Genomic DNA, 27,495 nt, shown 5'->3' on the forward strand with positions numbered 1-27,495 from the left:
TCCTTTAAAAATCCTCTCCTAAAAGTACATTCTTCCTTTAAAAACCCTCTCCTAAAAGCACATTCCTCCTTTAAAATCCTCTCCCAAAAGCTCGTTCTTCCTTTAAAACCCTCTCCTAAAAGCTCATTCTTGCTTTGTCCCCAGTGCTTTGGGCAAGAACTTTATGGCACCCAGAGCAGAAGTGCCACTCTCACCGTGTCCCCCAGTGCCTGATCAGCTGTGGCTCGGAGCTGTCACCTCCAGACACGCCAATTGTGGCTGTGACAGCTGGGAGAGTTTGGGAACTGATGCAGGAGCGTTTGCAGGAAGATGCTGCAGGAACACAAGAGGCTCCATCTTCGCTGCCATCTGCTCAAGGGCACATTCCCAGCGTGAGCCTGGGCAGATATGGGTGTGTTTACCTAGAGAGCCTGAAGTGTAAATTCCTGACAGAACTTAAGGGTTTGCAGGATGCACCACAAGCTGAACAGAAAGGAGAGACAACTTTCCTGGCAGGAAACACATCCTGCATCTTTCCAGCCCTTACTAAGTTTGCTTTCAGAGGTTTTTCTTGCTACTGTCAGTCACCAAAACACCCCAAAAATGGAGCAGTATTTGTGTCTGTGAGTGGTTCCCTTCCCATTTGCTCCAGGAGCCCAAGCCCGCAGCCAGCGTTGAACAAAAACGATCCCATTTCATCTCCAGCAAACACAGTCCCACGACAAATTCTGGTTTTACTCCCAGACACAGCATTGTATCAACTCTCCCCCCCTTCCCCAGACACAGATTGAGAGCGGTTCTGATGCAGGGAATGCAGAGAGAGCTGGAATTTCTCACCTAACGTGGCAGCTGCCGCCAGCCCGGCCGCGTAGGGATCCGTCCCCGGAGGCGCCGCGCTGATGATGTAGGGATTGGGAACAAAGGCAGCAGGAGCTAAACCTGCTGAAAACATTCCTGTCAGTGAAAACAAACTCCATGGGACTGCAGCCCCACCACAACCCCGCTGCTGCTGCCTGGGCAACACCAAACTCAGGGTGCTTTCGTGTTTTTAAGCTTTTTTCTACAGCGAGGGAACAAGCAGTGAGGGCTGAGAGGCAGAGGAGAGAGCTGGAATAACAGAAAAAACCAATTCCAAGGATTCAGTGCTCCTTAAGTGGTAAAATCCTTTCTATCCAACAGCTCAGGTACCCGTGCAGGGCAGACAGACCCTGTTCAGGAGACTGGACAGCAACATAAGCCAATTGTTACTACTCTGTATTTCCTACAGCGAGTGAATCAGGACCCAGACCACCCAATTCAGAGCTCCATGCCCACCACAGGATCCCAGCATCCCAACTGGTTAGTCTGGAACGGGTTCAGGAGTGGAAAAGCATTCCCTCCCTGTGCAAGGGGACAGTTTAATCATTAGAGAGAGCCCAGGTGGGCGGGAGAGGGGTGGGGAGGGGAGGTGAAGCTGAAGGGGGGGGAAGTTAAAAAGCTGAATAATTTCAATCCCTGAACTCCACTGAGCACACAAGGCCACTGCACAGAGCTGGGAGAGTCCCAACATGCTTATACTGGGATTTTGGGCAGGAAGAACTACCACAAATTGCCTACTGTGCTGAAAACATTGGAGTTTATTAATCCAGGAGTAGCCCTCCTATAGTTTTCCCAGTTTTCTACACAGAGGATGAAGTGCTTTATTCCCAGTTCATAAACATGATCTATTTTATGAATGTTTTTATTAATATCAATCATGTGTTTGCATAAATTACACCTTTAACTCATCAGACCCCAGGCAGCACATTCAGCTGATATTAAATTGTGCATTTTCTCCTCACTTCACTGTGCTGCCACCCTGATTTATGCCTCACTCGGAGATTTCCAAACTCTCCTGACTGACCAGCACCCTCAGGAGGGTGGGACTGTCAGTCCTGCCAGAGATTTCCAAACTCTCCTGACTGACCAGCACCCTCAGGAGGGTGGGACTGTCAGTCCTGCCAGACAGGGAAGTCCTTTAAAAGGCTTTTCATGTGTGCAAGAGACACCCTCAAGCAAATCTTTAACAGCACGCTTCTGCTCGTGCATTATCGCCTGTGAAAACACACTTTAAACCCTCCCAGCCCTTTTTCCCCCGCTGTTTTCCCCATGGATTAAGAGAGGGGAGGTGAAAAGGGCTGGAGGAGAGGGCAGACTCACCGATGTGTGGCTGGTGGGCAGCAGCCAGGGCGTACTGCTGCTGCTGTGCTGCCGTCAGCTGCTGCACCGCCAGCGCGTTGGGCCTCTGGAACAGCTGCGGGCACAGAGCACAAAGAGAGCCTTAAAGGGGGCACAGGAACAGCAACAGTGCCCTTAAACCGGGCACAGGAACAGCAACAGTGCCCTTAAACCGGGCACAAACAGTGCCCTTAAACCGGGCACAGGAACAGCAACAGTGCCCTTAAACCGGGCACAAACAGTGCCCTTAAACCAGGCAGAGAAACACCAACAGTGCCCTTAAACCGGGCACAGGAACAGCAACAGTGCCCTTAAACTGGGCACAGGAACACCAACACCGCCCTTAAACTGGGCACAGGAACACCAACACCGCCCTTAAACTGGGCAGAGAAACACCAACAGTGCCCTTAAACTGGGCACAAGAACAGCAACAGTGCCCTTAAACTGGGCACAGGAACACCAACAGTGCCCTTAAACTGGGCAGAGAAACACCAACAGTGCCCTTAAACCGGGCACAAACAGTGCCCTTAAACTGGGCAGAGAAACAGCAACACAGCCCTTAAACTGGGCACAAACAGTGGCCTTAAAGGGGGCACAGGAACAGCAACAGTGCCCTTAAACTGGGCACAGAAACAGGAACACTGCCCTTAAACTGGGCACAAACAGTGCCCTTAAACAAGGCACAAACAGTGTCCTTAGAGTGGGCACAGAAACACCAACACTGCCCTTAAACTGGGCACAAACACCCCTTAAACCAGGCACAGTGTCCTTAAACCAGGCACAGGAACACCAACACTGCCCTTAAACCCGGCACAAGCACCCCTTAAACCCGGCACAAACACCCCTTAAACCAGGCACAAACACCCCTTAAACCCGGCACAAACACTGCCCTTAAACCAGACACAAACACCCCTTAAACCAGACACAAACACCCCTTAAACCAGACACAAACACCCCTTAAACCAGGCACAAACACCCCTTAAACCAGACACAAACACCCCTTAAACCAGACACAAACACCCCTTAAACCCGGCACAAACACTGCCCTTAAACCAGACACAAACACCCCTTAAACCAGACACAAACACCCCTTAAACCCGGCACAAACACCCCTTAAACCCGGCACAAACACCCCAACACTCTTTAACTCAGGCACAAACACCCCAAGGCCGTCCTTAGCTCAGGCCCAAAAGCAGCAGCCATTCCTTCCTTTCCAAGCCACCCCTCCGCCCTCCATTTCCCCTCGGCCCCCCAGACACCCCACTCCACATTTCCAAAGCCTTTGAGCTCCTCAGGATCCACCAGCCCGAGCTGACCCACCCGAAAAACCTTCCCAAGGCTGGGCTCCCCCCTGCTGCTCCCTGCTCAACCCCCGAGGGAGGCCCTTCATCCCAACTCCTGCTCAGTCCCCGCCTGGGGGTCACCAGGAGCCCTGCCAGGTGACACCAGTGACACCAGTGACACCAGTGAGCCCTCCCAGCTGGCCTGAAGCGGGAAATGGAACGGGAATGGGATGGCAGTGGGATGCAGAGCCAAATCTGAGACACCCACGATGCCTTCAGAGCCACCACAGGGGATTCAGCCTCAGGATCCCAAACCCCAAACTCTTCCTTTGCCTGCAGCCCCCAGCTCAGTTCTCAAGGTTATTGAGAATTTTTTCCTCATTAAGGGAAAAAAAAAAAAAAGAGGATTCCCTTAAAGTATTTTTGCTGAGGGTTTGGGGATTTTTTTTCTTTCATCAGGTCCTTACTAAAAGTTCCTTTCCCCCCTTCCTACGCCTCTACCTGAAGGAAATCCCTGAATCCACCCATTTCAGCTCTAATTAAAACATTTAAGGACACACCAGCTGAGTATCTCCTCTGAAATTATCCAGTGTGTCCATCCCCCCTCCCTTCCAGGGATCATTTCCGAGGTGGGAATGACTTCACAAACCACGGTGAGAAATGGTTTCTCCCTCTGCTCCCTCAGAAAAAACTTGGATGCCCAAATGCCCACGATTTTCACACCCATTACCCTGCCCTCCTTTCAGACAAGTGAACTACTGGCAGAAGCAGCAATAATTTTGCCCAAATTTTTGGCAGGAACCCACAGCACTCAAGAAGAAGCCCAGAAACATTAAGAAAATCTGATTTTTTTTTTTTTTAAGGCAAAAAATTGGCGTTGGCTCTCCTGAGAGCAAGGTGAGCAAACCTGGGTGAGAAAAATCCACCTTTGTTTTTGTCTTTTTACAAGTTCAGGTGGAGAAAACTCATCTGAGGGATCAGCACCAGGTTTATGAGGTGGAAATGCAGCATTTAGGGGAGCCAGAATTAACCTGCTGTGTGCCAAACCCTCACAAGGGCTTTGTTTGCTCATCCCTCTCGATGTTGGGGCTCCTAAAAACACCACAATGTTCCTTGTGGGGAAAAATATCAGATCTACAGTTACAGTGGGGGCTCCTCTGCAGCATCCCAGGGTTTGGGGTCTGCTTTTGTCTTGGTTCAGCAATTTTAGATTTTAACTCTCTTCAGCTGCAAACTTTCACCAAACCCTTGAGGATTCACATGCTTTTGCATCCCTGGGATCTGCTTTTCCAGCCTGTTGATGTGGATTCCACCCAGCGAAGCACAGAGGAAATGGCTGGGTTATTATTGCCTTGTCTTGAGGGCAAAAAAAGCATTTCTCTCTCTGAAAACACTTCTTGTGCTCATTTTACACGTGTGAGGATTCCCACACATCCCAAATGCAACTCACTGATCCACGTGGAAATCAGAGGAGTGGCAAAAAGGAATCCACACCTACTCAGAGCATCAGTATTTCACCACCAGTATTTCACCTGCTGCTCTGGGCTCTTCTTTTCGTTGTCTGCCTGCTCTGGGGGCTCAGCTGATCCCTGCAAAATTTGACTTCCAGATATAAAAGGACTCCAAGGAAGCTGGAGAGGGACTTTTTCCAGGACAGGACAAGAGGGAATGGCCTTAAACTAAGAGAGGAAGGATTTAAATGGGATCTTGGGCAGGAATTGTTCCCTGGCAGGGTGGGCAGGGGCTGGCATGGAATTGCCAGAGCAGCTGGGGCTGCCCCTGGATCCCTGGCAGTGCCCAAGGCCAGGCTGGACATTGGGGCTGGAGCAGCCTGGCACAGTGGGAGGTGTCCCTGCCATGGCAGGGGTGGCACTGGATGGGATTTAAGGTCCCTTCCAGGATTTTGTGACCTCTCCCTCCTCCCACTTTAATTCACAGCCTTGCTCAGAAGAAAGTCAGCACAGCTCCAACCCTGCAGCTGCAGATTTCATCCTGCAGCCTGTCCAAGGAGGCAGAGCCAAGGAAAACCATCCCAATTCCAGGCCTTCCTCAGCCAGATAAGCCACGGGAGCTCTGGGAATCATCACCTCAACGTATTTAGGAAGAGCTGCTAAAGCCTCGCTGCGCTGTCTCCATCTGCTGACAGCCCAGCCCCACACCCCAAACCCCACAAATCAGCGTGAAATGGGGGGGTTGAGGGAGGGGAAAAGGACGAGGAACCTCTGCAACAGGAATGTTAACCTGAATTTACCAAGGTACCAGGAAAGTGCACCTGGAGCACTTCAGGCTGCAGGAAAATGCGTTTGGAATGAAAAGCTACAAAGGCCTGACACGGTTCTGCAGGAGTTCAGGGACACTTCAGTGAGGCTGCTCCCCTCTCTTCCAGGACAAATGAAGGACGATTTCCAGCACGTGGAGGAGCTCACTGAGGGAATTCCAAGGAAGCAGAACCCCACGGTTGTGGGAATGCTGGGAGATCAGATCTCCCTAAGCCATATCAACATCTGACAGCTCTAATCAGATTACACGGGGGTAAAACCTTCCCCTTCCTCATACTGCTCCCAGCTGTGCTGGCTCCTAATCCCTCCCAAGGATGGGATGCTTCCCCACAGCCCCAAAGGGCACTTTTAGGGATGAGATCCCTTGTTCAGGACAGATTTCCTGCTGACGACTGAACGGCAAAAGATTCCTTTCATCCAGGCCGAGACTGGCAGTGGACAAACCCCGGCTCTGGGCATCAGGTATTGAGGAAATGGGCACAAGTGTGAGCCAAGACCCCTGGATTTCCACAAACCTGCCCTGAGAGGGCACACTTGGCTGGGGAGTGATTCCTTATCTTCACTACAGCACTTCAGGCTCACAAAGGCTCCTGTTTGCTTTCACTGGAGGTGGAAGCTGCAAAAACTGACAATAACAGATCTTGTTTGGCAGCTCAGCAGGGCCTGGGTGGGACTGAGGGGCAGCAGCTGTGTCCCCACTGCTCCCCCAAAATCACGGAGAGACAAGAGGGGATTTGGGCTCCACAACAGGGAAATGGAGCTGGGAAGGGGCTGGAGAATTCCTGAGGGAGCTGGAAAGGGGCTCAGCCTGGAGCAAAGGAGGCTCAGGGGGGCCCTTGTGGCTCTGCACAAGTCCCTGACAGGAGGGGGCAGCCGGGGGGGTCGGGCTCTGCTGGCAGGGAACAGGGACAGGAGGAGAGGGAACGGCCTCAGGCTGGGCCAGGGGAGGCTCAGGGTGGGCAGCAGCAGGAATTTCCCCATGGAAAGGATGCTCAGGGATTGGCAGGGGCTGCCCAGGGAGGTTTGGAGTGCCCAGCCCTGGAGGTGCCCAAGGAAGGATTCAGGACGTGGCACTGAGGGCTCTGGGCTGGGGACAAGATCAGGCACAGCTTGGATGTGATCTGGGAGGGCTTTTCCACCCTCAGTGATCCCGTGATTCCCAGACAGCTGATGACACAGAGGTGACACCAGCTGCACACGGACACTGCCCATCCACTTGGTATGAAACAAAAACCCAAACCCAGCCAGAAATCCACACTGCATCGCTCCCAAAACGGGGACCCTTCCCTGCTCTGCCTTCCTTTGCGAGGGTTTATTTCCACCAGCCAGGTGCCAGACGTGCCAAATTTTAAATCTTAATTTTTAAAGGCTGAAAGAAACAAATAAAAACTCCTCGAGCTTGTAAATGAGCCTTCACTGAAATAGAAAACCCTGACAAAATGCAAATTCCAGGCTTCCCACTCCTGCCGTTCCAGTCCCATCCCTAATGCTTCTCCAGAAGCAGCTCACTTGTGTAGCCCTAATGTTTTAAAAACCACACAATTTCATGGTTTAAAAGTAATTCTGGCATCCCAGGCCTTACAACAGAGCAAGACAAAGACTTGGAACTATCTGGTTTTTTTCCTTTTTGAACTCTACAGCAGCTATTTAGTTTAATCATTAAATTTTCCATCATTAACCTCCCCAAGATGCTGTAGAACAGAGCAGCCAGTTGAGCTCCAACACAGATTATTTACATTGCTTTTAAGGCTGTGATAACTCAGCACAAACTTGGCAATGGTTCCCCTCACTCCAGAGTGCCAGAGGCTCTTCTGCTAAAAAAATCAGATATTTTAGGGAAGCCAGGGAGAGTTACACATCCCTGCAGTCAGCTACAACAAAGGGCTCCGTTCTTCTCGGAGGGATATCAAACTTGCAAAGGGAAAGTTTACAATACAATAAAGTTTACAATAATTACCCAAACGAGCAGGAACAGGAGCAGAGCAGGAGTCGATTGCTGGAGCCAGGCCCAGCATTCAGCAGGAGCCAAGGGAGGCTTTGGATCAGGGACTCTGGGCTTGTGTGGGAGAAAGGTCAAACAAACCTAAACCAGGCTCAGATAAAGGTTTGTAGTGGTGGACTCTGCCCTCAGGGTTTAAACCAGGCTCAGGCAGGAGGAGGTTTGAACTCGTAATTGCCTCAGGCTGGCTCTGGGGCAGCAGAGCCCAGTGTGGGACCCAGTAAAACCCAACATGGGCCTCAGTAGGGCCAAATGTGGGGCTCAGCAAAGCCCAGCCCAGCATGGGGCTCAGCCCAGCCCAACATGGGGCTCAGCAAGGCCAAATGTGGGGCTCAGCAAAGCCCAGCCCAGCATGGGGCTCAGCCCAGCCCAATGTGGGGCTCAGCAGGACCAAATGTGAGGCTCAGCAAAACCCAATGCGGGGCTCACACCTGGGCTGAGCACTTCCTGGATCTCTCAGTCACTTTCAAGGCTCCAGGGTGGGTGTTTTTTGGGTTTTTTACCACTTTTTACTACTTTAAAGCTCTTTTTCAATGACACCCAGGATCACTCGAGAGGGCAGTGCTGTGGGAACTGCTGTGGGAATTGCTGCCACGGGAAGCAGATCTCCTGCTCCAATGCCCTCTGAGGACCCACACAGCACGAAGACGATGAAAACACTTCAAATCTTCCTCCGCCCCTTCTCCCAGGACAGGATCCCGAGCTCATCCCATCCCACGTGGATTCCTGTGGAGCCACAGGGGTGGGTCAGGGACCAGCTCCTCACCTGCTGCTGGGAATTGTAGTCGAAGAGCCCCACGGTGGCCGCAGCCGAGTCCACGGGGACCTGAGTGCCGGAATAATCGAACTGCAGCGGCTCCATGCCCACGTGCTCCATGGCATCCAGGGGCACGCTCTGAGATTCCATGTTGGAGAAGTCCTCCACGGGCTTGGCCCCGTTGGTGCTGGCCAGCTGGGCCAGGCCCTCGGAGCCGTTCTGGTTGGGGCCCAGCAGATCCACCTCGCTCGCGGAGTTCTGGCAGTTCCCGGGCGTGCGGCTGCGCGGGGAGGGAAAAGCACGTCAGGAAGCAGCACCAGGAACGCTGCAGCCCACCCCCAGACCCACCAGAACTGCCTGGAGGGGGCGTAGGAGAGGGGCAAAGAAATCAAGAGGTGGTCTGAAATATTTCCCTGAGTTAATTCTAGGGAGAAATGGACGTATTTAAAAAAATAAATAAGAAGTAAAACCAGGAACGCTCCAGCCCAGCATCACAGCAGCACCACACACCCAGACCCAGCAGCACTGCCTGGAGGTGGTGCAACGAAAGAGAGAAAAATAATGAGAGGGTCTGAAAGGGCTCCCCGAGTTAATTCTAAGGAGAAATTGATGTATTTTAAAAAATTCAAAATAAATAAAACCAGGAACGCTCCAGCCCAGCATCAGGCCCACCAGAACGGCCTGGAGGTGTTGGTGTAGAGAGGGGTAAATAAAAAAGATGGTCTGAAACAGTTCCCTGAGTTAATTCTAGGGAGAAATGGATGCATTTAAAAAATACAAACAAAAAGTAAAACCAGGAACGCTTCAGCCCAGCATCACAGCAGCACCACACACCCAGACCCAGCAGCACTGCCTGGAGGTGGTGCAACAAAGGAGAGAAGCTCCCTCAGCCTGCCCTGGCCATGGAGATGCTCCAGTGACTCCAGGGGAGCCCAGCTGTCCTGGCAATGGGATGCCTGAGCACCTTCCCTTGGCAAGTGCTGGGTAATTCCTGCTTTGCTTCCATGCACAGCTTTCCCTTCCCCACGAAAATGTTTCCACCTCAACCCACGAGTTCTCACTTTTCCCCTTCAGATTCTCCCCCACCATGGCACTGCAGGGGAGGGAGTGAGAGCCTGGGGGGGCTGAGGTTGGACCCCAACGCTGATTAATTATTAACTGATTAATTATGAACATACCTGAAGTCTTTGACATCGGCGTCGATCCCATTCTGAACAGGCAAACCATTGGATTTATCCATCACATCCCCCTCCTCCTTCAGATCTCCCAATTTGTCTCCATCAAACGTGCCCTTGTTTTTCTTATCCCCTTTGTCATTCTCGTCACTCTCTGCATCCCTTGGCCCCTGGGCAAAAGAGACATTGTTTTAATAAGCTGAGTTTTCAGATCAATTTTCCCGTTACCCCGAGATGGTAACAAATCAAAGACGCACGTCACAACAAAAGAAGTCACTTGCAAACATTAATTCCTACCAAAAAGTAGGTAAAAATGCAAAATATTCAATAATAATCAAAGAAATAAGGGAATTTGTTCTCACTCTTCCAAGAGGGGTTTCATCTATTCGGGTTTCTTCCATTTAGTAACTCAAGGTTTGTTTTTATAGGCTCTAAAAATCCCACCCCAAAATAATTTTAAAGAATTCTCTTTCTAGATGGGACTTAAGCACTTCCAAATCAACACCAGCAAATGCTGCAGGGGCATAAACTGAATTAGAGCCTCTCTGAAGTGCCTGGCTCAGTGTCAGAGACAGCTCTTGACTGGACAAGTGTTTGAAAATCACCTCAGTTTTGGGGGCATCAACAGTGAATTCCAAAACTTCACAGCTCATTTAAAAACACTCAAATAAATCATGCCTCAGTCACTGGCTCCTGTAATCCTGGAGCGAATTTCTTTGGGAGAAAAGGGGGGGGGGGAAAAAGGAGGAAGAAAAGGATTTCTGTTCTGCTGAGCATTTCATGAGTGGCGTTAGAGCTGCAGCGTTCCTGCCCTTCATGTCTGCCTTTTATTTCACTTGGGAGGAGAATAAAGGGCCATGATGCCTGGGGCAGTGTTTTGAACAACAAAAGGGAGAGGAAAAACAACATAATTTATGATAAAAACCAGCAAGGGGCATATAAACATATTTATCAGAGGCAGCTTTGGTGCTGTCACAGGGACAGACACCCAAACCCTGCCCTCCTCCCTGCTGGAGGCAGAAGTGCTCTGCACACAACGTTTGTGCCTCTGGCACCAAACCCTTCTCCCACTCTCTCTAATTGGAGGGAGGGATTTTTCCCCCTCGTATTTAGAGAAAACAGAACTGTTCTGAAAGCAAAAATCTTTTGATGCTGCTTCTGAAAGAGAATAAAATTGTGCTTCCTGAGTATTACCTGGGAATGCCACCTGTAAATGCAGATTTGGAGCGATACTCCCCCAAGCAATGGGGTGTCACCACTGTCACCCTGACTGTGCTGAGGAGCAAATCCCTCCCTGACCCCCAACGTGGATAAATTGGCTCCTTGCCCTGAGTGCTCACATCCCAAAAATCCTCTCTGCTCGGCTCAGGGCTCTCCCCGATTCTCAGGCACCCCCTAATGAGGGCCAGCAATCCCAGGAGGGATGAGGGAAGCTGCAAAGCAGCTCCCTGGAGAGCATCCAAAGGATGGTTTTCCACCATTTCTGGAGCCCTTTTCCCTGCTACAGGGCTGGGCTCGATGCCACCTCTCCCCACAGCCTGAAATTCGAGGCTGTGCTCCTTCCCCACCCCACGGAACACGTGGGAAACGACCTGTGGGGAAAGCAATCCCAGCTGTAAAACACATCCATCCAGCAAGCAGCAATTCCAGGGAAGGGGGTGTGAGACCAATACATTTATTGGAGGGGGGGTTATCCCAAAAAAATAGCGTAAGGAAAAGCCACAGGACAAGGATAACCACTGTGCCATGACAGTTCTCATCAGGTGAGGAGCAGGGCTGGAGCTGTGTCCTGTTTCTGGCATCATCACACGGAGTTTTTGTTCTGAGGCAGCACCAAGGCAGCCACAGGCTCAGGGGAGGTGTTTGTGCAACCTTCTTCAAGGATTAGCTTGGATGGGGTGTTACTGCTGGGGGGCTTATCCAGGGAATCAGGGAATGCCAGCACCATCCTCCAAGTCAAGGACAAAACCTGCCCTGCTTGGGGGAAGAGCTACACCGAGAGCAAAGCAAGAAACCTCTGCCTTAGGAATGATCAACAAACGAACAAACCGAGCAGCAAAGGGAGAAAAGAACAGCAGGGGAACAGAAATGTGGGGATCAGGCACTTACAAATCCTCCTTTCCTTAGGCAGGAATCTCCAGGAGATGAGCTCAGCACATACTCCACCATGCTAACTCCGAGTCCTCCGCTCTCTGACCGTGGTGACAGCACTGAGTTGACTTCGCTGTTCACATGGAAGCCCTGCCCAGGTCTTCTCTGAACCATAATTGGCTGGGAAACAGAGTGATCTGGAACAGAAACATGGAAATTCTCACAAGCACATCCAACTATTCAAAGGAGGCAAATTAAATCATTCAATATGTACTCCCCAGGGGCTTGCTTGCACTAAAAAGTGCCAACTCTGTCACTCTGGTGATGTCCATTAGTAAAACCAGGATGGCGTTCTCATTTTTTAAATACTACAACGTGCAAATTTGCAAGCGAGAGCTGTGTTTAAAATCTAAAATCATAGAATTTCAGCAATTTAAGACTAATTAAAGGTTGCCATTAAAAAAACCAAGGTTTTAGTTTTTAGTTTTAGTAAAACTCTTGCATTAGTACAGTGATAAACAAGTTTTGGGTTGTCATGTAAAACATGATCCTATGGCCTCTCCCTGCATCCTCTGTCCCATCAGTGGTTGTGTTCATGTCATGATCAGAGAGTTGTTTTGGCTGCTCTTTCCTCAGGAAAAAGTTTCTGAGGAGTTCATCTCTTCCTCCTCACACCCCAGTCCTCCTGCACCAGCCCCAGCCCTCTGCCATCCCTGAGGCTGTGAGGTCCCACCAGGACAGACTCGGGAGTCTCCAAATCCTTCTGGGCTCTGCAAAAACCCCTGGCTGGGCAGGAGGGAGTGACCCCAAGGAGGGAAGGGAAGGAATTCTCTGCTCCTGACAACAGCCAGGGAGTCAAAAATAACAGGCAGCAGGTCTGGGAATTGCCAGGGGATGATGGGACATGGAAGGGACATCAATATCCAAGGATACTGACACTGGAGCTTCCTCACAAAGCAGGCGAAAGTAATTCCATTCCCTGCCTAAACTTCCCTCCTTTCCCACCAGTGTGGCCACAGAGGGACGTGGACTGGGGGGATTTTGGGGGGAAACAGCTTCCAAAGCCAGGGAGAAGGCAGGTTTAACGCAGCACTGCTGCCCAGCTCCGTGTCCCCGGGAGGGAAGGAAGGGCAGGACTGCAGCTTTGAGCTGGGCTGGCTTTAAAGGTTCTAAAGCCACAGCTTGGAGACAGAGGAAAACCCCAAATCCGTGTGGGAGGCCTGCGGGGCATCCTGTGGGCACGGACGGAGCCAAGGCACGATCCAGGCTCCAGCATCCCACGGAGGCCGGGTGGGCGCTGGGGGGATTTTGGGGAGCAGAGACCTCGGGTGCTGCTCCCTTATTTTGGGTGAGCCCAAGGGAAACTTCCCAGACACTCAGGGCCACTGTGAGCAGTGGGATTAACGGGAATCAGCAAAGGGAGGGGTGAGAAGGGCTGGGACTCCTGGAGATGTGGGATGAGCCTGGCCGGGGGTGTCACCAGCAGGAGAAAGTCCCACCCTCAGCTGTTCCCAAAGCCTGGCTCAGCCTTAATCCCCGTCAGCTTCAGGCTGGACTAACAAAGCCAGGCACAAGGTGCTCCTGAGGGCTGGGACACGCCAGGAGCTCCCCAAAATCTCCCCAGGGCCCAGACTGACCCACCCAGGCACATTTGGAGAAGCTCTGTCCCCTTTTCATGGCCATTTTTCAATGGGAGTAATAAAAAAAGGCCTTGTCACTGTCTCAAAGAATTCAATTTAAAAATGGGTATTTTCAGCAGGAAAAACCCGGCCCAACAGAGAGGCTGCTGTAAATCCCATTTCCTGGGAGCTGTAAATCCCATTTCCTGGGAGCTGGAGGTTTTGGGACCTGCAGCAGACACCCAGGAGTGCTCCAGGAGCAGATTCATTACACGCAGAAGCCAAGGACAGAACAAATCAAAGCTCAGCATTTCAATCCCAGCACTTGCAGGGGATTTTTTGCCGTTTACCTAAAACCAACCTGAATATTCTCCCCCAAAGTTCAAAATTAGGGACAGTCCCTGAGCCAAGAACAAAATCCTTGGCAGATAAAATTCAGTACTAATTCAAAACCTCGGGTTTTTTTCTTTTTAAATTGAATATTGCTCTCCCCTCAAGTCCAAAACCAGGGACAGTCTCTGGTGCAAGAACAAAATCCTTGGCAGATTTAACTCAACACTCATTCAAAACAATATTTTATTTGTTTTTAACTAATGCTGGCTTTTGGTTGGTTGGCTTAGTACTGAAAAAGTGAAGGGATTTCTTTTTTTATTCAACTTGTTCTCCAATCTCTTTGTGCAAACTTTCAGTTAATCCATCCCCAGGCAGAAAACACATCAGAAACTGAAATTTTAAGGGCAATTTAAGCTTTCTAAGCACATAAACACAAATTTACACATATTCCCATTGGACAGTGTTCAGACACCTATGGATATCTTAATTTTATCACAAAGCAATGTGAGGTTTTCTGTTTGGCTTTTTTTTTATTATAGAATCCAGGTGGGTTTTTAAATCTTTTCAAAGCTCTGTCATCCAGGCCGGCCAGTGACTTTGAGTAAATAAATTGCACATTTCTGTATTCAACCCCAACTAAATTAAGGAAATAATTGAGCTACCTGATGTTCCCCAAGCACTGTCTCTCCACTGATCTCCCAGAAATATCCCTTTTGGTCCATCTTTGCTGGAATCATCAGATTCCCAAAACTTTTTACCCGGCAACAGCTGCTGCAATTAAAAAAAAAAACAAACAAACAACAAAACGGAAAAAAAAAAAAGAAAAAAAAGAACAAAACAAAGCAAAGCATGATTAAAATAAGTATAAAATGCAAACAGAAACCATAAGCATCTCCCTTCTATCAGGCATCAATCATTAAACACAACTGATATAACCCAAATATCGATATACTCCGGGGTGGAAGCTGAGGGAACAATTCCATCTCCCCACTCCTGATTTTCCAACCAGCTCCAGGAACCCCACACACATCAGGCACTCACACAGCTGACACTCTCCAGCCTCTCTGCACTCACCAGGGAAAGGAAAGGAGGAGGAAAAGATCGTGATCCAAACGTTCTCCTGAGCCCAGCTGGGAGCTCCCAGCTCCAACCCCGGCCCCCCAATCCGAGCTGCTGCTGGAGGGACAGAAAAGCTCAGGAGATGGATGGCAGGAGCTCCCAGCTCCAACCCCTGCCCCCCAATCCGAGCTGCTGCTGGAGGGACAGAAAAGCTCAGGAGATGGATGGCAGGAGCTCCCAGCTCCAACCCTTGCCCCCCAATCCGAGCTGCTGCTGGAGGGACAGAAAAGCTCAGGAGATGGATGGCAGGAGCTCCCAGCTCCAACCCCTGCCCCCCAATCCGAGCTGCTGCTGGAGGGACAGAAAAGCTCAGGAGATGGATGGCAGGAGCTCCCAGCTCTCCTGCTCCAGGGGTTGTTGGGGAACTGATGGGAGGGAGCAGCTCTGGGCCAGCACCGGCCACGTGCGGGGACTGCACCAGTGGGAGAAGCTCCCTGGGAATGGGACGGAGCCATCCCAGGGCTGGGAGAGCCCAGAGGGGCTGCTCTGGAGGCTGAGATGGCAGAGGGAACAACCCCCGTTCATTAGGGGGTTTTGGGAACAGCTTCAGCAGGAAACACCTCCCTGTGGCATCTCCAAGGGGAAAATACTCCAGTAAATCCTCTGGGTGGGATGGATGGAATTCACAGGGGAAACCACAGCACAGGCACAGCAAGTTAACCAAGAAATGAGCCTTGCCTCACGTTGGGATAACACTCAAGGAACTGAAGATGAAAAGTACTCGAATCTGCCTGGAATTACCATGGAACAAACGGGAATCATCAGATCCAGGGATGTCTCCTCGCTATCAGGAGTGGGGCTAAGCCCTGATCAATATCAGCTTCAACACTCTGATACCAACATCAATATCTTGATTTGCTATCAACTTCAACACCCTGATTGAGATCAAATTCAATATCCTGGCTGATATCAATTCCTGCTGGTAACTCCAGCAGCAGATGTGTGAATTTAAGGCTGAACCTGAGCAGTCAATCAGCTGCTGCAGAAGCAGGAGTAACTGATTTCACAGCTCTCAGTGCTGCTTTAAAGCACAATCAGGACAGTTGTGCTCTCCATTTCCTCCCCAACTCTACAAAGATCTGTTTGTTTACAAAATCAATCACTTTTCAGGCTGATTTCAGACAGGATTTCTCCTCACACCCTCAACACGGCGTAGGCTGCTCGAGATTCTCCCACTGAAGGATGAAAGCAGGGACCTTGCACTGTGCTCCCCTTTATGCAATCCCAAAATAACTCCAAATGGAAGGACAGGAGACTCCCATGAGCAACAATCATTTCCAAACGCAGATGAACCTGCTCCTCCATCTGCACCGGCAGGGAGGTGAAAGCCAAGCCAGCCCTCTCCAGGATTCATAAACATAAACACACATCAGGTGTCTTGCAAATTTTTTTAAGCTTCTGTCATTTCCCATATTTCTTCAAATGCAGATTTTTTTCCTGCTGCTGCTGCCACAGTGCAGAAATAACAACTCTCCTCGTGGCATTGCAAGGAGTTTTGAACAGAAAGCAGCACAAACTGATTAAACTGAATTCTAGCTGCAATTAAACACTTCCCATTTCCTCTGACAACACCTCAAAACGCAGGACACAAAGTGTTCTGCAGCACAGCTCCAACCACAGAATCCTGGAATGGTTTGGGTTGGAAGGGACCTTAATGCCCACCCAGTGCCACCCCTGCCATGGCAGGGACACCTCCCACTGTCCCAGGCTGCTCCAGCCCCAGTGTCCAGCCTGGCCTTGGGCACTGCCAGGGATCCAGGGGCAGCCCCAGCTGCTCTGGGCACCCTGTGCCAGGGCCTGCCCACCCTCACAGTAGAAATAAAGGATGGGAGGGGTATGGGCTTGCAGGACAGAGACAGGAAAGAATGAGCAGAATAGAACATTAAAAATTCCAAAATTTTCTTTTCAAGGATAAAGGAGAGGGATTTTTACAAGGGATTCAGGGCCAGGAGCCAGGGAATGGCTTCCCAGTGCCAGAGGGCAGGGCTGGGTGGGATCTTGGGCAGGAATTGTTCCCTGGCAGGGTGGGCAGGGGCTGGCATGGAATTGCCAGAGCAGCTGGGGCTGCCCCTGGATCCCTGGCAGTGCCCAAGGCCAGGCTGGACATTGGGGCTGGGAGCAGCCTGGCACAGTGGGAGGTGTCCCTGGGGTGGCACTGGATGAGCTTTGGGGTCCCTTCCCACCCAAACCACTCTGGGGTTCTCTCAGACCTGCAGCAGCTGCAGCACACCCGGCTCTGTTACAGCATTTCCCTGCTGGAGGGGGATCTGAAGCTCTTCAGCCCTTCCCTGTTTTCTCCTGCTCTACCCCTTTCCTAAGGAAAACCAAACCTTTACCAACAGGATCCTGCAGAACTGCACCCCAAAACCTCCTGGGTTTTGCAGTGAATCACAGCCAAATGTCACAAAACATTTTCAGTCTCCTGCACACCCTCCTGCTCCCGCACAAACCACCCCAGCTCTGTCCCCTCCAGTTTCATCTTCCCCCTCCTGTTTAATCCTTCCCCACCAGAAGCATCAAATTTCCACCTGGAAGTTCTGTCCCAACAGCAGAAACAAACAGAAGAGAGATGTTTACCTCACATGGAGATTCCAGATCTATTCACAGCTATCAGGGAAACCCCAAAGCCAATATTAACAGAGGCTAACGGGGGGCTTTGTTCTGTCAAGTGCTGCTCCAAGCAGTACAGAGGGTTAGCAGGCAGCAAGCATCTGCACTGAATTATGCAACAGGCTGCCAAGACAATGGATTTTTCCTCAGGGAAAGTTGTCAGTTGCAATGGAGAGGAAAAAAAAAAAGGTGTTTTAAGTGACTCTCATCCAGTTCTGCAGGTTGGAAATTTAAAAAGAACAAGCAGCGGTTTAGAACGAGAATCGTTTATTCATTCCCTGGTTTTTATTAAAATTGACCCTATCCAGTATGAAAATAATCCTGCTAAGCCCTCTTACAGAGGACTTATGAGTTAGGCCAGTGTTCAATTCAGCAGAGCAGGGAGGAGGGGAGGACTTACACATCATCAACAAAAGCAGTTCTTCCAGCAGCCAGGGCACAGAGATCCCACTGAGATGGGATTATGAATTAGACAAATTAAGAAAACTGATCGCCCTCAGACAAGGCAAATATTAAGATAAAAGCAGCCATCTGTGCAGTGCAGAAGTGGGTTTCTCTGCAGCAACAGGTAGGGAAGGCAGAGCGGGTATTTACAGGTCCGGCTCAGCTTTACAAGGCCGGAGATGTTAGGCTCAGCTTTACAAGGCCGGAGATGTTATCGGCCCTCCCGCAGCTCCCGGGCACGGCCAGCCCAGCACGGCCCCGGGGGTCACACAGCTCCGGGCACAGAACAAAGGGAGGAGAGCGTTGGGAATGGCTGACCATTCCCAGTGCTCCCCTTCAGGTCTGCTCCCGGCCCCCGAGCCTTCCTGATGTGCCAGGGGAGCTGCTGTGGCAGCATCACCACCCCGGCCCCACTGCTCCCATCACCATCCCAGCCCCACTGCTTCCATCACCACCCCGGCCCCACTGTTCCCATCACCATCCCGGCCCCACTGCTCCCATCACCACCCCACTGCTCCCATCTCCATCCCGGCCCCACTGCTCCCATCACCATCCCAGCCCCACTGCTCCCATCTCCATCCCGGCCCCATTGCTCCCATCACGACCCCACTGCTCCCATCTCCATCCCGGCCCCACTGCTCCCATCACCACCCCACTGCTCCCATCTCCATCCCGGCCCCACTGCTCCCATCACCACCCCGGCCCCACTGCTCCCATCACCATCCCGGCCCCACTGCTCCCATCACCACCCCACTGCTCCCATCACCACCCCACTGCTCCCATCACCATCCCAGCCCCACTGCTCCCATCTCCACCCCGGCCCCACTGCTCCCATCTCCATCCCGGCCCCACTGCTCCCATCTCCACCCCGGCCCCACTGCTCCCATCTCCATCCCGACCCCACTGCTCCCATCACCACCCCACTGCTCCCATCTCCAACGCTGCCAGCGCCTGGGAAACTGAAAAACTCGGCCCAAACATTATTCCCAACTGCCAACACTCCTCAGCTGCCAATGAATCATAAATTTATGGGAACACGGCACAGGCAGCAGTGGCATGGAAAGCAGAGGCACAGGGGTTTCGTTTGAGGTGGTTTTTTTCTTCATTTTTGTCTGGTTTGTGGTTGTTTCCTTTAAAGCAGGTACAAAAGTGCCCAGCCCCAGTGTCACAACCACTCTGAGCTGTCCCTCTGCAGCGGCTTCTCCAGGACAACGGGGCATAACCACGGACATGGGCACAGAACCATGGAATATCCTCAGCTGGAAGGATCCACAGGAATCATCAATTCCAGCCCCTGGCCCTGCCCAGACGCCCCAAATCCCACCCTGGGCATCCCTGGCAGCGCTGCCCAAACGCTCCTGGAGCTCTGGCAGCCTCGGGGCCGTGCCCATTCCCTGGGGAGCCTGGGCAGTGCCCAGCAGCCTCTGGGGGAAGAACCTTTCCCTGCTCTCCAGCCTGAGCCTGCCCTGGCCCAGCTCCAGCCGCTCCCTGGCTGCTGTCCCTGGCCCAGGAGCAGAGATTGGAGCTGCCCCTCCAGGTTCTGGTGTCCCAGAGTTCCCCTACAACGATCCCCAGGGGCTGCAGGAATTTCACTGCCCACCCTCAGTGACCCCAGCACTGCCACCTGCAAGGGCAGCAGCCCAGCAGTAATTAAACACTTTCAGTTAAATGCATAATATTGCTTACCAGCATTTCTTTCCCAGAGCAGGGTGCCACTCCCTGCTACCCCCAATATTCCATGTTTGAAGTTAAGCACCTCCAATTGCCTCATGGCTCTATGTCCCCATCCTCCTCCCACCCCCTGGATTAAGTTTCAGGCAGCAACTCACCCAGCTGCTCTGACTCCAGACACACACTGAGCACAACCTACTCTAAATCCAGAGTCCCAAACGCCTCTGAGGGGCTGGGGACAGAGCAAAGCACACCTCACAGCCCCTGTGTGCAGCCCATCATCCCCAAAGACACCACACAGACACTCCCTGCTGCGAGGCCACGGATCCAAGGGATTGCAGCATGGAAAAGCAGACACCCAGCTCCCCATCCTGAGGCTGGGGGAGAAAGGGAACTCGCAGGGCTTGTGTTAAACCAAAGGTAAGGGGCAGGGCTGTGGGATCAAGGCCTTAAGGAGGCACAAGCAGCAGGGCCACACGTGCTGGGCTCAGCTCCAGCACCAAAATCCCACATGGAACTGCTGGACAAAGCTCCAAGGTGAGCTCCTGCATCCCAGAGAACAGCCTGGACAAGGTGCTGGAACAGAGGGACAACACTGCCTGCCCTCAGAGCTGCACTGCTGAGCACAGGCACCACCAACAGCACAAAGCTGGCACAGTTTCAAGTGGAGAAAAAGGGGATCTGGGGCTCTTTTCAAGCTCCCACTCGAGAAAATACCACACTTCCAGCACTTCCACTCGCTGGAAATTCGGGAATACGTGGCTGGGTGTCTGAGGATGGAAACAGCCATAGGAGAGATGAAAGTTGTGGAGGTTTTCTAAGTATTCTTAATTTTCCCAGATAAGGATATCTGCTGATCTCCAAGTGTTATCTGCATTCTGAGGCGCAATAGATAAGAGATGTAACTGTTTGACAGTGCCCTTTAAAAAACTGCTCTGATGTCTTCACAAACTCCTTCAATCACTGAAATTACGATGGTGCTTAACAAGAAGCAAGAAAACAAGAAGATAAAAGACACAATAAATGCAGAAATGCTCTTCCTCATCTTTCTCCTCCACGTTTTTCACTATCATCTCCAAGAACAAGACTACTGACACTCCCTGCAGGTATAGAAATACAAATCAGATTTGCTCTTTTCCTCATTTACTTCATCTTCCTCCTTTGTTTCAGACTTTCGGATTTTCTCCATGAATTCCCTTCTTATTCCAGGAGCAGGAGAAGGGGAGGAAACCACCAGTGCCTTTTTAGGGCATCTAAACTGTACAAAATCCAGGTGAGGAATATGGTCCTGAAAGCCAACACAGATCCTGGGGGATCTCCTGAAATCAGCCTTGGAGAGAGAGAGAAAATTCAATGGATAAAGAATGGAAACTGTGAGACTGAGGGAGAAAAACCCCAAGAGAAATAAGAAATAGTGGTTTAAAGAGAAGGGTGAAATGCAACCTTTCCTGGAAAAACACACTCGTTCCAGCATGTGGAAAAGCCCAGTGACAAAAAGATGCCATTGCTAAAACTTTCTGCATCACGGTTACACGAAGAGGGGAAAAAAATGAGTCATCAGTGGAAGGCAAAGCTCCAAAACACCACCCAAACTCACTCCTCTCAGAAATGCCTAAATAAACCAAAAGCTGGGAGAACTCAGCATTTTTAGGAATTCCTTCAGGCATTTCAGCTGCGTGACCTCGTGTCACGATAAGCACAGCGACGCCGTGCTCGCTGTGAACCTGCTCACAGCAGCCTGTGCTCCCTCCATCCCTGAGTGAGCCTCCTGCCCAAATGAGGTGTCACAAAATCATCTCCTCAGAACATTCCCACCCCCAGCATTCCACAGGCAAGCTGCACATGGAGGCACAGCAGCTGCTTTGCAGCAGCTTCGGGCAGGTTGTTAATGTCGGGTTTGCTCCTCTGAAAATCGTTCTCACCTCCTCTTAGTCTTGGGGTAAATTAATCCAACCTGGAGAAAAGGATTTTCCTCGCAAGTCAAATCAAAATCCAACCCTGGATTATGGTTTTCCATGAAAGGAAGGGGGAAAGAAAGGGGGAGAAGGAAAAGAGGGAAGGATTAGGGGAAGGAAGGAGGTCTTTGACCTGAGAGAGGGCACCTCCCTATGAGTCCCACCATGCCACAGTCCTGGTTTGCTCTTCTCTCCAGAACAGCAACTTCAGGGTTCCAGGGATTTTCATTTTTGCACTGGGTACCAGACAGGATGGACTAAACACAGGGGAAATAAACTGGTCTGAACCTGAGGGGAACACAGCAAGGAAGGCTCTCCGAAACTCCACACCTGCACCAAGCTGAGCTGCCACACATTAACATCCTCCTACCAGACAGGATTTTCTCCTCTGTCCTTCCACAAGGCACTCACTAAAGCCAAAAGGAACCAGGCAAGGCAAAGAAGCCATTCCAGGAACCTACAGGAACAAGCTATTCTTTCAAGTCTCTCTAAGAATACAAGAATTCTCTCTTTTTCCAAGAAAACCAGTGGGCATTTCCCCCAGACCTGCCACCTCCTTGCTGTGCTGAGAGATTCACCAGCTCTGCCTGGGGTTCTGTGAAGTTCCAGCTGCAGGGCCCACTATCTCCAGCCTCTGCCCTGCCCTTATCACTGCTGCAGCCCTGGCTCACACAGCTCTGTTACCCCAAACGTTACACACGGCCCTGGCCCTCCTGCAGGAGCCAAGAGAGGTGGCCAGGAGTGGAACCAGGGCAGCAGGCAATGCCAGCTCAGTGAATCCCAAAATAAACCTGCTCCAAGCATTGGAACACTTGTCCCCAGCCCCATTTCGAGCTGCCGTTGTGCAGCCACTCTCTCCTGTGGGATGAGCTGACAGGTGGGGGTTTAGCTGCTCCTCCCACTGAGATGGATTCCAGCCTGGTGGGTTTGGGGTTTGATCCACCACACACAGACACACACACACAGACACACACAGCCACACTTCCCAGGCAGAACAGAGAACCCTCAGCATCACAGTCAGCCCAGCAGCCTCAAAAAACTGGTATTTCATTTCCTCCCCCTCCCAAAATATGGAATTTTTTTTTTTTTTTCCTCCAGGCCTCTCACTTACCTCTCCCATAGCCCGTCCCTCCAGAGCCAGCGCTTGGAAATCATGATTCAGTTCATCCATGGAACGCACCTATTTATAGATGGGGGAGAAAAAGCCGTGAGGAAATGCTTTTATCTGCTGTTATTTTTATTACAATCTGAGTTTATAGCCATTTTTCTGATCCAGACTCAGAGCTACATTCCACATGACAGCCTGTAACAGGGTTATGGAGCTCCAGAGGATGACTTACCTTTAACACTCCCAGCAGTTACAACATTTATATACTTTTATTATTATCTACACACACATATTATTATCCCCAGATTTATTTAGATGTGTTAGATTTACACATGCACAAGAAAGGAACAACCAGCAATTACTTTTAAGACACACAAAGCCTAACACAACTGTCTCTGCTCGTACTTCACAGAGGTTTCAGGTGAGGGAGTCAAGGCATGAGGAGCCAGCATCATTTCAGGTGGGAATCAAGGAAAGTCTCCTGGACAAACCTGGCAGATTTACATTCAGGTTACACCAATACGAAGGAGAAAAACACAACAGTTTGATTTGATGAAAATTGAGTTATTTAGAGCAGAAAAATAAAGCAGGAACCTGAAACTGTTGGATAAATAAGTAGATAGAACCATAGGACATTCTGAGCTGGGAGGGATCCACCAGGATCATCAATTCCAGCCCCAGGCCCTGCCCAGACGCCCCAAATCCCACCCTGGGCATCCCTGGCAGCGCTGCCCAAACGCTCCTGGAGCTCTGGCAGCCTCGGGGCCGTGCCCATTCCCTGGGGAGCCTGGGCAGTGCCCGGCAGCCTCTGGGGGAAGAACCTTTCCCTGCTCTCCAGCCTGAGCCTGCCCTGGCCCAGCTCCAGCCGCTCCCTGGGTGCTGTCCCTGGCCCAGGAGCAGAGATGGGTGCCTGACATGGACTGGATACACTGAGAACGCAGGAAAACCCTTCTCCTGCTTTTCATTCCCAAATCTCAGCTGCTGAGCACACAAGAGGAAGCAAATTAGAAAAGAAAGCCCAACTCTGGACTTGAGGCCAAAGCCCAGCAGCTGAGCCCCGTGCTGGGGCTGGGAGCAGCTGCCTGCCCTCCCCAGCCCCACACCGGTGTCCCAGCAGCCACAAACACCCTGCACAAGGCAGTAACTACTCCCCTCCTACTCAGTGTTTACACACTCCCTGCAGCCCAGCAGGGCTGAGCACCCCTCTCCTGAGCAGGGAGGAGTTGATAAAGCACTTTTAAGCGAGTAATGCCCACACTGGTGCGGGCTCCTTGCAGGATGCTGCAGGTCTGCACGCAGGGTTTAGCCCTGGTTCTGCACAGAGCCTTGCCAGGCCGAGGGAAGGAGCTCAGCAATGCCTGATGGGTGATTTACACGACAAAAATACCCCAAAAACTGCTTTAGATGCTCATGGCCCACTGGTGACCAGCACTGCATTGCTACACCACCATCACTGACCTTAACCCTGGCTTCTGATGCTCCAGCACCACTTCCAGCAGGACCAAGACCTTGGGATTACCTTTTATCTCTATTCTAAACCAGTATTCTATAGATCTCAACTGAGACAATGTTCTGGGGATCTCATCTAAGAATGAGATGGAGGAAAGCACCACATTAACCTCCAGAAATCCCCTCCAGTTTAACTCTTCTACTATTCTGTGGCCATCATACTCTGCAAAGATTAGTAATATATTATTGAACTACGTAATAGATATTTACACAATTTTCAAATACTGTGGGGTCACCAGAATCCCAGCTTAAAATTCACCCAGAATCCCAGTTTAAAAATCAGGTGTCCTCTTGTTACTGTATCTCAGCTCAGTTATTTTCAGTTCTGCCTCCACCTTGCCACCTTTTGCAGTGACATTTGTCACATGGGCCACTGACACTGAGTGAAAACAGGGCTGCACTTCCCAAATTTGCAGCCCTGTGGACTTTCCTGCCCTGCCAGCTCCATCCCTGCTCGCAGCTGGCACAGCTCAGCTGCCTGGTGCCACACAAATGCCACCGAGACCAAATTCTTCCGTGGAGCACTTCGAGCTGAACTCATGGAAAGCGCTGCAACCCCCAGATGTGCCAAACCACAGAAGCTGGCAGAGAGCAAATTATTATTTCCATGAGACATCTGTGGAATGGAGAAGTTGCAGAGAGAGATTCAGTAGGTGATGTAAACCCATCTCTGCTGAAGTGATGTCCCAGCAAACCACAAAAGCCACCGCAAAGGCTGCTCGGAGTGTGTCCAGCAGCTTCCCCAAAACAGATCATCTCCCGGGGGTGGGGGCTGAGCCATGGAAACCTCCAAACAAAGCTGCTCCAAGGATCCAATCAGTGCATTCCCAGCAAAATCCAAAAGGACATTAAGTGACGTTTGTATTCGGTTTGGTCAACATGGAATCACAGAACGGTTTGGGTGGGAAGGGACCTCAAAGCTCATCCAGGGACACCTCCCACTGTCCCAGGCTGCTCCCAGCCCCAGTGTCCAGCCTGGCCTTGGGCACTGCCAGGGATCCAGGGGCAGCCCCAGCTGCTCTGGGCACCCTGTGCCAGGGCCTGCCCACCCTCCCAGGGAACAATTGCTCCCGTACATCCAGTGTAACCTATTCTCTGCCAGTTGGAAGCCATCTCCTCCCGTCACCCCAGGCTCCTGTGAACAGTCCCTCTCCATCTTTCCCTTCAGGCACTGCAAGGCCACAATGAGATCACCCCAAAGCTTTCTCTTTTCCAGGCTGAACAATCCCAGTTCTCTAAGCAGAGGTGCTCCAGCCCTGCAGGTGACTTGGTGGCTCCTCTGGACTCGCTCCAACAGGACAATGACACAGAGGAGCAACACGCTGCCTCCATCCCCTTCCCAAAGATCCTTTACCCCAGCCACTGAGAAAAGCAGAAAAGAAAAACTGCCTTCTCTATCAGCTATCAGAGGTGAGGTAATGGAAGAAATTACTAATTGACAGATAATTCAGTCACATCGCTCATCATCTCTCTTTCAAAAGCCCTAACAAATATGGATAAAAGTATTTTCTACATCAGGTCCTTGTGCCTGATTTTGGGCACTCTGTGCTCAAACATATGAACACTCTCAGTCACACAGTTCCTTTATCTTCACTGATGATTGGATCTATTTATTGGATTTTCAAAGACGGCACCCAAAAGATCCTTTTCCCATTTCTCAACTCCTGAAACGTTAAATAGCAACACATTTTCACCTTACTGCACACAAACATCACAGGGCTCCTGCATTTCCCCTTCAGGAAGAACAAAGGGTCTGAAACAGCAGAACACAAAGCCAAAGCCATGACTCCAACACCTCTGGATTCCAGAAGTCAGGGATTCCTAAACAACGGAGATGATGTTCCACCTCGTCAGGATCTGTTCTTGTTAAGGATCCCCGAGCTCTGAGGAGCACAGAGCAGAGTCAGGATGGTGTAAACACGAGAAACAAGGAGCTCCACAGAGAGAGAACTTCTCCCCAGATGAGCACTGACGCCGATGAGATTTGATCACCAGAAAATGTGGTTCACCACTGAACCAGAGATTTGAAAGAAATCCAGAAGACAACGCCAAGATCAATCGGCTGCACGGGGAAGCGATGCCCTGACACCCGGGTACGACGTGACAACCTGGCTCCTTGGAGGGACACGAGAGCTCCACAAACCTCAGCAACCAGGAATGGCACAAAGAGAGGGCAGCTGGAGTCCCAATGGCTTCAGAAGTGATCCAACCAAACCTGACTCCTGCTCTCAGCCAGCAGCACCCCGAGGCTGCACCCCCGTTCCAGCCTATTCCAGGCAGGCCGTGCCTCTGGAAAGGGATGCACGGTGCACATCCTCACAGGAACCAACTCCTGCCTTCCAGGAAGGGAATTCCTCATTTCTGATCACACAGAACTCCAGCCAGCTCCCTCTGAAACCCCACCTCACCAAATGAAGGCTCTGGACATGAGCACCACGCTCCTGACCAAGCTCCAAAGCAGCTTCATTGCACAAGAACATCCCTCCCCTTGCCATGAAACGCGTGGATGCACTCAGGAATTATGTAAATCTCATTCAAGAAGAGCGATTTCCACACACTAATACAGGAATGTGTGTCACTGTAACACACTGCAGCTCCAGCCACTCCACTGACTCAGAAATCATTCCCTGCCTTCCCAGTGGGAGCGCACGTCCCAAAGTGGGATTCGCTACCAGCGAGAAACTGGAGCAAAACACCGGATCACTGCACTGCCTGAGGCTGGGGAGAATTCAGCCTCTGCTCTTCCACAGTTCTCACCTGTGCTGAAAAACATGGGAGAAAGCCAGACACAGCTGGATTCCCACTGCACACCCAACAGACACAGCTGGATTCCCACTGCACACCCAACAGACACAGCTGGATTCCTCATTCACACCCCTGAGGCACAGCTGGATTCCTCACTGCACATTCCTCTCTGTCAGACCTCTAAATCTCATTCATTCTCCCAAATCATGGAATCACCGAAGGTTGGAAAAGACCTCCCAGAGCATCAAATCCAAGCTGCGCCCCATCCCCACCTTGTCCCCAGCCCAGAGCACTCAGTGCCACGTCCTGAATCCTTCCTTGGATACCTCCAGGGCTGGGCACTCCAAACCTCCCTGGGCAGCCCCTGCCAATCCCTGAGCACCCTTTCCATGGGGAAATTCCTGCTGCTGCCCACCCTGAGCCTCCCCTGGCCCAGCCTGAGGCCGTTCCCTCTCCTCCTGTCCCTGTTCCCTGCCAGCAGAGCCCGACCCCCCCGGCTGCCCCCTCCTGTCAGGGACTTGTGCAGAGCCACAAGGGCCCCCCTGAGCCTCCTTTGCTCCAGCCTGAGCCCCTTTCCCAGCTCCCTCAGCCGCTCCTGGGGCTCCAGGCCCTTCCCTGGACTC

At 51.3% G+C, this 27,495-nt stretch overlaps 1 protein-coding gene across 8 annotated transcripts in view; it reads right to left on the reverse strand.

Annotated features, from left to right (window-relative positions):
• PUM1 (pumilio RNA binding family member 1) overlaps positions 1-27,495 on the reverse strand; it is an 83,307-nt gene that overhangs the window by 40,917 nt on the left and 14,895 nt on the right. For 3 of the 8 annotated variants that reach the window (XM_069035765.1, XM_069035760.1, XM_069035758.1), the window contains 7 exons: positions 22,622-22,690; positions 14,374-14,482; positions 11,778-11,956; positions 9,672-9,838; positions 8,503-8,773; positions 2,158-2,251; positions 817-933 (listed from right to left, as the gene is read on the reverse strand). In XM_069035765.1, coding sequence (XP_068891866.1) covers positions 817-933; positions 2,158-2,251; positions 8,503-8,773; positions 9,672-9,838; positions 11,778-11,956; positions 14,374-14,482; positions 22,622-22,690 — 1,006 coding nt within the window. The remainder of the gene's footprint in view (positions 1-816; positions 934-2,157; positions 2,252-8,502; positions 8,774-9,671; positions 9,839-11,777; positions 11,957-14,373; positions 14,483-22,621; positions 22,691-27,495) is intronic. The other 5 variants (XM_069035761.1, XM_069035759.1, XM_069035764.1 and 2 more) reach the window with 3 other exon arrangements.

Source organism: Aphelocoma coerulescens, chromosome 23, assembly GCF_041296385.1.
Source record: "Aphelocoma coerulescens isolate FSJ_1873_10779 chromosome 23, UR_Acoe_1.0, whole genome shotgun sequence".
Lineage (NCBI taxonomy): Eukaryota > Metazoa > Chordata > Aves > Passeriformes > Corvidae > Aphelocoma > Aphelocoma coerulescens.